At 32.6% G+C, this 11,776-nt stretch overlaps 1 protein-coding gene across 3 annotated transcripts; it reads left to right on the top strand.

Moving 5' to 3' along the window:
* Positions 1 to 1,860: 1,860 nt before the first annotated feature.
* Positions 1,861 to 7,795, top strand: LOC125056792 (elongation of very long chain fatty acids protein-like). Of its 3 annotated transcripts, XM_047660080.1 has the most exons (6): positions 1,889 to 2,030; positions 2,647 to 3,271; positions 3,821 to 4,011; positions 4,186 to 4,260; positions 5,509 to 5,808; positions 7,362 to 7,786. In XM_047660080.1, the coding sequence occupies exons 2-6, from the start codon at positions 3,223 to 3,225 to the stop codon at positions 7,551 to 7,553; spliced, it is 807 nt and encodes a 268-aa protein (XP_047516036.1). In that variant the 5' UTR covers positions 1,889 to 2,030; positions 2,647 to 3,222; the 3' UTR covers positions 7,554 to 7,786. The 3 variants fall into 3 exon arrangements, with proteins under 3 accessions (XP_047516038.1, XP_047516036.1, XP_047516037.1); XM_047660082.1 differs by lacking the exon at positions 5,509 to 5,808 and having other exon boundaries at positions 1,861 to 2,030; positions 7,362 to 7,795; XM_047660081.1 differs by lacking the exon at positions 1,889 to 2,030 and having other exon boundaries at positions 2,457 to 3,271.
* The last annotated feature ends 3,981 nt before the right edge of the window (positions 7,796 to 11,776 follow it).

The raw sequence follows: 11,776 nt of genomic DNA, 5'->3' as shown, positions 1-11,776 counted from the left end.
ATATACTGTAATTTATTTTATTAAAAATATTTATTTTTTCACCTTATTTTGAATTAATATCGAAAAAACACCCTAATTTTCAATCGAAAATTCTGACGTCAAAATTTCAGCTTTTTTCAAAAAGTTGGTGTGCTTTCAGTTCGTTGAAATCTCTACTTTCCTATGGTAAAAAAAAATATATATATTACCATAGTAAATCTTCTCAGAAAATGCAAAACATCGTATGCAGTAACGCCCAGACCCGTCATACCCTTCCCTACTTCTCTATAAAGTATGCTACGTGTTCTACTTCTCTAATTAAAGCTAGAAAAGAGTTATTAAAATTTTATTTTCCGACAATTGTCGTAGCTGCATATAGTTTCTTTTGACCAATAAATTTAATTAAAGTTCATGAAAGAAGCTGCTTCTGAAGTATTGGAATTGTATAAACCTCACCAGTAATATGATACATATTTAATGTAGCTATGCAAAACAATTTGACAAATATCCCCCTTCTACCGACTTCGAAGATGTCGAGTTTATAGCTATACAACGACTTTGATTCGTTGAAGATTTCAGTGTATCAATACACAATTGCAAAAACTATGTTTAATAATATTTAATTAATTAATTAGGTACATACCTAAAATACATATTCATTAACACAAAAATAACAAATCATTATTTCCTAAAATATCATATATTATTTTATACCAGCTTCCGAACGCATTGATTTCGTGTATTAAAATACGAGTTTAAAAAAGCATTATAGGTCAAAACTACAAAAATTTCCGCCGCCTGGTTCTTCATTTTACAATAAACAACAATGCTATATCATTACTTTTTATTTCATTAGTTCATGAATTGTATTATGATATTTTGTTTCTTTTTTATTAACATAGGTATTTTTCCAAATTTATAATGAGTCATTTGAAAATATTCGAATACCAGTCTTCATTTAGTTTGGATGACGCCATCAATATAGAAAGAGATGTCTTCAGGCAATTTTCAATTGGCTATAAGCATATATTTATATGGGTATTTTATTGGGGCTCTTCTTCGCCAATATGTCTCTCAATACAGCTAGTTAGTCAAGCTTAAGCTATAAAGATAATATAATTATTAAATAATAAAAATAATAAAAATTTATAAATAAAAAAATTATATTATATGATAATTCGTTATCTAATGTTAATGTATAAATTATATATTTTTACAGGTATCTTTTTTAAAGGGTTATTTCATAGGAATTCACTTCGATATAGAGGGCATATACAGAGGGTTTTGGATCTAAAGTGGTGTTTGTTATGTGTCAGGTTGAACAGGATATAAATTCTGTGAGAGAAGAAGCGTACAAAGAAAAAATGCCTACGTTAGTGTTTGGTAAGCATTCCCAAAGTGCATCGCCGGCCTTGGACATGAAAAATATTCAAGGGAAAATTATTGATATAAGAAACGGCGTTCATTAAGTTAATACTAAGTATTGCACTATTAAAAACTGGTTTTATAATAATAATAATAATAATATAATAATAATAATAAAGTCATTTAATCATTTAGGTACAATTTGTACTCTTATGCATGTCAACTCCCCATCTTACAGCGGCACTAGTGCCCACACATTGTCATCGTCTATAAATTCCCGAACAGTGTAATATCCTCCCTTTGTTAGGGTTTTCTTGATGCAAAGCTTAAACTCATGTGTCGGAAGTTTGGTTACACGGTCCGGAATCTTGTTAAATATCTGTATACATTTCCCCATAAATGAGTGAGCAGTTTTATGAAGTCTGAAAGCTGGAAAATCAAGTCTATTCCTACTTCTTGTGTTTCACAGCAACAGTTGCAGTTCTCAGATATAGACTGTGGCGATGAAATTACATAAAATCGTATTTCTTTAAGAGAGGCTGTGCAAAGTTGATCACCTTTCGGTGGCCAAGTATTCCGTAAAAGTGATTGTAAGCCTGCTGTGAATCAATGTCGCCATTAAAGTTTGCTTGTTTTAAAAAACAAAGTGCTTTGCGGATCCAAAGTCCATGGAAGTTTTTTTAATGGTAAAATATAAAACATATTCACTTTAGGTGCATATGTTACACGCATTGGTTAGAATAATTAACATATAACCCATATTTAAATGTGTGCTATTAGAGGGGTAAGGTCCAATGACGTTAGAATTGCGAGTTCAGTGTGTTTTTAATTAAATTATTTTGTTTAAAATATAATTGCAAGAGTACCCTATAAGTAATGTAAAATATAAAATATAAAAAACTAATAAAACTCAACAATGAAGTAGATTATTGTATCAATAATTAAAATCATTTACAGAAGTGGAGGTTCAATGTTCTGTTAATAATAACTGCATTTTTATTTCCTTTAATCAAATTATGCTTAAATCTTGGTGATGCTTGAAGAACACAAATTATTGTGTTCTTCCGAATCGTTGAACCGATTAATTATATTCTGTTCAACTATACTTTATTTCACAAAGAGTTACAAATTACAATCACTTAGTAAGAAAATTTAAGGTAGTAATTGTGTACGCTCGTTCACAGATATATAGAAATTTATCATAAATAATATAGAAAGTAAAATAATAATTATTGAATAACGCTTGCCTTTAATACGAGGATATTCATATAATTTCTCTTCATACTAATATGATCCTTTTAGATATCAAAAACCTAAATCAGCCGGCTGGTCCCCGTGGGGAACTAGACCGAAACCCTTCAATATTAAACCAACAACAACATAATGAAGAAAACATTAAAAAGAATGGAGAAGATTGGAGGAGGCCTTTGCCACCTGGCAAACGGACACGCAAAAGTGGAACAAAAGAACAATCTACGAAAAATAAAGAAAAAAATACTGTCATGTCCGAAAAGAGGCTATAATATAATAATATAATATAAATCAGTCTCAATGCATATAAAGACAGCAATGTTAGACGGACTGATTTTCTTAAATAATAAAAATCATAACAATTAATCAACTAGATGATTCTATTAATGTTGACGGTGTAATTCAACCGTTTGAAGTGTTATTTTTGCGTAAATTAAATCATTATAACATCGTGGGTTATACAAAAATTTAAATAAATTGCGTAATTATATTATGGTAATGTCATATCAATACAAAGCTAATTTTGCCATTGCAAACTGGAACGTCGAGGCTAACGAATGCATTTCGTTAGTTTCATAAAGACATAATATTTTATGAGTGTAAAGTGTGAATAACAGTTAAACGAAAATGGATATTCTTAACAAAACAAAAGCAGAGTGGCAGCCAGATTCAAAAAGTGAGTACCAATTCATTTTTTTCGTTTAAAAGTGGCAACATCCATTGGTTTTGACTTCCGGTTATTTGTATCTGTATCATGATCACTTTTTTAAACAAGCATGTAGATAGCAGCAGCAGATAGAGCAGTGTTGGCCTAGTGGCTTCAGCGTGCAACTCTCATCCCTGAGGTCGTAGGTTCGATCCCCGACTGTGCACCAATGGACTTTCTATGTGCGTATTTAACATTCGTTCGAACGGTGAAGGAAAAAATCGCGAGGAAACCGGCTTGCCTTAGACCCAAAAAGTCAACGGCGTGCGTCAGGCACTGAAGGCTGATCACCTACTTGGCTTAGATTACCAAATGATCATGAAACAGATTCAGAAATCTGAGGTCCAGACCTAAAAAGGTTGTCCATTGATTTATTTTTTTATGGAGGAATGCCGGTTGTTCACGATGTTTTTACTTTACTGTGCGAGCATGTGTTCCCACAAAGACACAGGTCAAACTCAAAACCTCCAAGAAGGTCCAACCTTTTGAAGGTTGTATATAAACAGGTAATTGTTTCAGATGTAGATATCAACGAATGGTTCCTCATGGGATCGCCAGCACCAGTTTTATTAATTATGGCGACTTACTGGATGTTTGTGATTAAAGTGGGGCCATCGGTGATGAGTAAACGTTCACCATTAACTCTAAGAAATATCATGGCTGCCTATAATTTTGCACAAATAATACTAGCATTTGCCATTTTCTCCAAGGTTAGTATGATAATATAAATAACAAAAAATAAGTTTGAAAAATGAATGAACCAAAACATCATTCTGCGCCGAGAATTGAACCTTGTTCACAACGTACGTGAACACGTATCGTACTTGTGCGTTAACCACTGCGTTAATTGAATGTATTATTGAATTAAAACATTTATATTTTAGGGTGCTGTTTTTATGTGGAAAAATGGATTTATACAAACCGAATGTATAATGGAAAATATTGAATTAAAACATTCTGTAAGTATATTCAATAACGATACATTAATATTGTAGACTAATTGTATGTAAATCCTATAATCATAATGCATAATGGATGTGTTAAGTGTATTTAAGTATTTAAAGTGTACAGCTTGCTAGCCAGTGGACTGCGAAATGTGTGTTAAAAAATTAAAATATCTGTATAGTATATGTAATTTATGTATGAGCAAGCTGCACCGGATAACTAAATATATGCGAGGGTGAGATGTAAGAACCTTACAAGCCTACGGATCCCTAAGCTCTACAGACGTACCAACACATAAATAGTGAATATATAAATAAGTACGGGTTGCACCAAGAGACCTAAGGTAACAGACGGAGCCCTACGGGTAGCAGCAGTGTCAGCAGTTGGTCAATTTTCAAATGAAATCAGCCTTGCGATTCTGTAACTCACTTTTCGATCTCTCACTGCGGTTTTTGCAGCGGCGGTCGCGCTCAAATCAGTCGTAAAGCCGTCATTTTACGATTTGGCATTCTGATAAGTGACTGCAGTGAGAGTTCGAAAAGTGAGTTACAGAATCGCAAGGCTGAAGAGAGAGTAGTATGTATAAAATATGCCTGTAAATATTGATTAGTTCCAAAAAAATTTTTATTAAAATAATCGTGATTGTCCCTCAAGCCTGGAGATTAACTTCGACGAATGTTTGTGATCGAAAAATAATAAACGTGTATTTGTGTAATTTAATAATAATTATTAAGACGTAAAAACTTGATGTTTGTTTACGTATAGTACGTCATAGGACCTGGTGCGACACTAGAGGTATTGGCGTGTTCTTGGAATTATTCATGTTTAATTTGAATTTTTAAAGGCAATACCTAACATCATTGTAAATTTCCATTTGTAGGTTGTATAAATATATAAATCAGTGGCGCTACAACCTGCTTAGGTCTGGGCCTCAGATTTCTGTATCTGTTTCATGATCATTTGTCAATCTAATAAGCAAGTGATCACTCCTGTGCCTGAAACACGCCGTTGACTTTTTGCGTCTAAGGCAAGCCGGTTTCCTCACGATGTTTCCTTCTCCGTTCTAGCGAATGATAAATGCGCACATAGAGAGTAAGTCCATTGATGCACAGGGATCGAACCTACGACCTCAGAAGTAACTAGGCGAACACGGCTCGCTGGTAGGTTGTATAGACACTAAATAACCTTGATTCATATAGTTTTTAACGCTTGTAAGAATAATCATCTATCAGCAGGCAGAGTAATATCATATTCATTTTCAGGTAACGAACGGCGTCTATTTGTACCTTATAACAAAAATCACCGAGCTACTGGACACAGTGTTCTTCATATTACGTAAAAAGTATAACCAAGCGAGTTTCCTTCACATATACCATCACTCTATTACAGTATTAAGCACTTGGATAGCCTTAAAATACGAGCCCAATACCAACTCCACACTGTTCGTGGGAACTTTGAATTCATTTGTACATATAATAATGTACACCTATTATGCGTTGTCTGCATATCCACAATTGACAAAATATCTGTGGTGGAAGAAGTATATAACGAAATTGCAACTGGTAATTTGTTTTTATAATTGTAATTAGGTTACATATTATACTATATTTATTGTGGAAAATTCGTAAAGAATATTATTCATCGTCAATGAATCGTGTCGCGAAGTCATAAAAGTATCTAAAAATTTTCTTGAATTCGATTTATATGTCGCAGCCAACTAGCTTAATAAGCTGTTCAAATATGTTTCAGGCCGTTCAATAAGGCTAAATATGTTTCAGGCCGCTGGTTAAGCGGTGCTGTTTAGTTAAGAGGCTAAGCTGTTAATCGAACGGCTTATTAAGCTAGTTTAAAGCTACATAATATATACAAATACAATATTTCTAAATCGTGAGGCAACGCTGCTTTTATTACAATTCCAATTCATTAAGCATTTGGAGCTTTAGGATACGCTAAACACCAAGCCCTAGTTTGAAAGAATGTATGTATATATGTTACTGTAAAAGTTCGAACTACGGTTAATCTTTAGATTTAAGTGTAAGTCTTAGGATTTACCGACATGAGTTGGTAAATGTAAGTATTTCTGAAAATACGACGATTTTTTCGAGCTTTTACCATTCGAATTCAGTATATGCTAGGTTTTACCACTGTCAGCTGGTAGATGTTGGTTTTAGGAATAAAACAATGAGTAATTCTTAATTATTTACTTTAATGTACTATTAGACAAAACAGGTACATACTATTATAAAGGTATCATATGATAGTAATAAGTACAAACTAACTTATTTAAATTATTTTGAAAAAACACATAACGTATGTCTCTGAATATCTCAATCTCTATCATATCTATCTAACTGAATCACTAGTTCTCTATTTGGAATTTAACAACGAAATACAAACATAATGCTTACATAAGCTAGTCTAAATAATTATTTTTGTTTTCCAACATTTACCGTGCCATTCATGTAAATCCTAAGATTTACCAACGGAAAGGTGGTAAGAGTTCGAATCGCAAACCTTTTGGGACATTTACCATTAGGAATTGGTAGATCTTAGGTTTTACTGGAATATCTTAGGATTTACTGCAGTTCGAGCTTTTACAGTAACATATAAATAAAATAGTACGTACTAAATAGATATTTATATGAATTTCTGTGAAAACGTTTACTTTCTAAAGAGTCAGCATGATAGATATTTATGTAAAAAAATAAAAAAAAAAAATTATGAGGCGATGAAACATAAACTTGTTACAATTTCTATGTCCACCGAAGATTCTACTTTCATTAGTAATAATAATATTATTCTTAGGATTAAAATCAACTACTACAAACAAAAAATCAAATAAGGTACAATAATTGGTAGCTGTTGTTTGATATAGTATTCGCTCTTGTACAATTATGTGAAGTATTTGTTTAAAATACCATCAAGATTTAGACATTTAAGGGTGTATTTTGGAACTAAATGGATCGGTCTTCTACGTAAACGCAACTAACCAAAGTCTAAATAAAAGGTCAAAGTGTATTCACTATTGTAATTCATGGATGTCAGATGTCAACTTGAAGGAATTTTTCATGATTATGTTATGTTAATTTTATAATATTTTTTTTATCTTTTTCAGGTACAATTCGCCGTGATGATAGTGCACTTATTAATAGAGTATAATGTTACAAAATGCAAACCGTCCTACGTTATAATGTCAATAATGCTGTTTAATTTAGCATTTTTTCTGTATCTATTTAGTAATTTTTATTCAAAAACATATAAAGAAGCGAATGTAGTAGCTAATGGAAAAACAAAGAATGTAGATTAAGCATAGATAATAAAGCTTTAAAGTATAGACACATCATAAATTGTCTTTTTTACCTTTAGCTTATGTTCAACCGATTCTCATGCGGCTATGGATCAATGGATTTTTCATACAATGTGCGGTTTTTTTGCATCGGATCATATCGCATAAGATTTAAAAAATCATGAAGTGAAGACACAGTGAAGATTTACTGTCTATTAAGACATTACCTTTCCTCCATGCAATGAACAATATAATCTAGGGTTAGTCACAACTTTTTTTTTACAAAATCCTTATATATAAAGTCATCCTATAGCCCATGGCCTCCAACTGTAGGGCAGCGCAAGTGATACCAACATAAATATACTCCTGCGACAACAGAACAAGATCCTAAGAGCAATTGCAAAAGTACCATGGTAATAAACACAACGAAATTCACGAACACCTTAAAATGAGAAGTATTAAAGAGGAAATCCGGAGTTAACCTGTCACCCGAACGAACTTACTCGCCAACTCACCATTGAACGGTATGTGAGTCGACTAAAACGTCACCATAATATTCTAGAGCTAGAAGACCAGCAGTAGCTCTAGGCAGAAGGCGAGTAGATGCTTCCAATAGGAAGTCACTTCACATGACAGCACCACAGAACAGGTTCGCTCAAAGCCAAGGCTGATTACAGCAGCAGCTTTCTTAATATGTATTATGTTTTTGTGCACTTCTTGCTTATCTTATCTAATTTAATACATTATTTATCACAGTGGTTGTTGCCCTCCTTTTCATTTATGTTTTATTATGCTAATAAATAAATAATTAAAAGTATAAAATGTTTGTTATAAGGCTAATTGTTGGATGACGATGCAAAATTTCAGGTAATATTCATAAAACTATTCGAAGACGTAAAAACCCTTTCTAATGATTCAATGTCGGACAATTTCACAGCTGTACTCAATTATTTTAATCCTCCAATTCAGTTCGGTTCAGAGAATTTTATACACAACAAAGTATATTATGATTTATTTATTTACACTTCGTTACCTTATACAAAAACATACACACAAAAAAAGCAGGTTACATAAGTTATTACGCAACGGGCGGCCTAATCGCTAACAAGCAAGTTCCAGACAAACCTTGTATGGAACAATAAAAAAAGAATCTACAGAGGGTAAAGTACAAGAAGTACATAAATAATTAACAAAAACTCAAAATAACATATACCTAACACAAAAATATAAAGTAAAATCTAAAGAAAAAACAAAAAATAAACAAAAATGTAAAAGCTAATCATTTCATAAAGGATATTGGTATGCTTGAAAGGGTTCAAAGAAAAGCCACGAAAATGATCAGGTCATTCAGGAAGAAATCTTATAATGAGCGTCTGAAAGCACTTGACCTTACTGATTTAGGAAGTAGGAGATTACGAGGAAATCTCATTGAAACCTATAAAATCCTCACTGGCCACTATAATGTTCCAGGAATTGAGAAGCTCTTTATTTTAAGTGAAAATACACATTTGAGGGGCAGTTCTTTAAAACTTAAGACCACTCAACACAACACAAATTCCCTAAAAAACTTTCTCCCAAACCGAGTAGTGGCAGACTGGAATAGGCTTCCGGAAAGCGTGATCAGTGCACCATCTGTGAACACCTTTAAAAACAGATTGGATAAGTTTCTCCAAATCTCATAATACACGCGCATCAGCTTATTAAAAGCTGCCAGTGTGTTTAGTAAATAATAATAATAAATAATAATAATCCAAGGGTTAATTGAGTCACAATTAATATATTAAAGTAGTAGCTAATTACGAGGGATACTATAATTGTTAATTTAAAAAAAAAGGTTTCCAACGGTCATTACTATAAAAGCTTGTGTAAACCGGTGTCTAATAGGAAATAATTTAAAAATATTTACATTTACTTTATCTACATTTCGTTAATAACTAAGTATACCTAGTAAGAAATAAGATAAAATGTGACTTACAAGATTGTCAATAAAGGCTATATTTATTTATTTAAGCGTCAGTAGCCGGTCTCAGGCGTACCCACGGCCAAAAACCTAGCACGCGCCGAACCAGTTCTACAGCTCACAAGATTGTCATAAGTTAATTATAATTCATTAATAATAATAATAATAAAAGCCTTTATTGCTGTAATTACTACATAAATTATTAGTACATAAAAATGAGACATACAAAAAATTTAACACATAAAATAAAAATAAATACTAATAATTAATCGGCAAGCAAAACAAAGAAAAAAAAGGTGGATAGAAGAAATAGAAGGAAAGTAGCAGTAGGAAACGAATGAAGAAAGAGAGCCATAGACAGAAACAGTTGGAAAAAGCTGGAGGGGGCCTTTACCCGTGAAGGGGTTCCGATCGACGGTACTGAAGGAAGCTAGAATATATAATAACAAGCCAAAAAAAAAATATGTTTAATAATGTAAAATAATCTAAGCTGTGTATTATAATTTGTTTTTGTCATGATTATTATAGCAGCTTTATTATTATTATTATTACTAATCGGCAAGCCGGTTGATTTTGTCTTTGGACATAGGCCTCCTCTAAGGCCTTCCACTCTTCTCTGTTTCTAGCTTTACGTAGCCACATAGGGCCAGCTACCCTTCGCACATCATCTTCCCATCTTTTTATTTGTCTTCCTCGTTTTCTATTGTCATAACGAGGAAGCCATTCCGTCACTTTCTTCGTCCATTTATGTTTCGTCTCTCATAATGTGTCCTGTCCATTTCCATTTCAATCTTTTACTAGAAGTAACAGCATTTCTAAACTTTGTCATGTCCTTTATTTCTTTTAGTTTTACTCTATCTTTCAATTTCAGACCTAGAACACTCCTTTCGATACTATTCTGACATACTCTTAGTTTGTTTTCTTGTTTATCAGTGAGCGATCAGGTAGTTTCTGTTTTTCATTATTTCTTACAGTGACCAGTATCTTTTCCAAGTGTTTGCAACTCTACGGTCCCGTTATTTACCCATGCATTGTTTATTAGCTATCAAATGTCCTAATGTTGATAGTTAATTATTATTAATTTTATTGCTTTTCTGTTCTTATAAAAAGTTATGAAAATGAATTTAAATAGGAAACATAAAATTTGATCTTAGTTTGTGAGATTTGCGCTTCAAATTATGGACTTAGTAAGGTTAGGTTTTTAAATAATTTGATTTATATTTTTTTATCGTCGATGGAAGTCTGATTAGTATAGTTCAATATTTATTTTTCTAATGCTCTTTTGCAATTTAAATTTTACATTTAGTGACGTAATTTTTCCTTTTTTGGATATACATTAAACTTAGGTCTGAGAATACAGATGTTTGATCTATTGTCTGTATTTTTCATTGATGGATGTCTGATTAGAATAGTTCAATATTTATTCTTATGAACTTATTAAATTTAAATTTGGGATTTAGTGAAGAAATATAATGATTAATGATATGTGTTTGTAATAAATATGAATCGCAAATTAATAAAATTCAAGAACCGTTGATTGTAGTGTAGTAGAGGTGATACAAATATTTTATTCCACGTTACAAAGCTAGATTTAGATACTCGCGTTAGCTCAGCCTTGCGATTCTGTAACTCACTTTTCGATCTCTCACAGCGGTTTTCGCAGCGGCGGTCGCGCTCAAATCAGTCATGAAGCAGTCATTTTACGATTTGGCATTCTGATAAACAATAAACTACAAGCTCCCTCCGCTTGTCAAGACGTAATGTGAAATTGCTTAACAGAATACCATGACATTCCGAAAATGACGTGAGTGACGAAGGGAGCGTTGTTAGTGCGAGGTGAACTCACGCATTAACAGAATCGCACGGCAGATAAGATGTTCAGTAAATTATCATAAGAAAAGATCCAAACAACAAAAAAAAGTATCAAATAACTGCTTTGCGATTCTGTAACTCACTTTTCGAACTCACACAGCGGTTTTCGCATCGGCGGTCGCTCTCAAATCAGTCGTGAAGCAGTCATTTTATGATTTGGCATTCTGATAAACTATAAGCTCCCTCCTTTTCAGAATGCCAAAAGGCGACCATACTGCAGAACACGAAGTTATAGAAATAACAATTAACAAACGTAGCCTAAGAGTAGGTATAATAACAAAAATATAACCCATTTGATATGCAATTTTTAATCGTATGGAATAAAAGTGGCTTTATTGTTATTATTACCGTGCACGAGGCAATGGCGTGTACATGTATTTAATTAGGGCTAAAACATATTTGTCTTTCATTG

This window comes from Pieris napi, chromosome 15 (assembly GCF_905475465.1).
Source record: "Pieris napi chromosome 15, ilPieNapi1.2, whole genome shotgun sequence".
Lineage (NCBI taxonomy): Eukaryota > Metazoa > Arthropoda > Insecta > Lepidoptera > Pieridae > Pieris > Pieris napi.
This window is presented reverse-complemented; position numbering and strand designations above follow the sequence as displayed.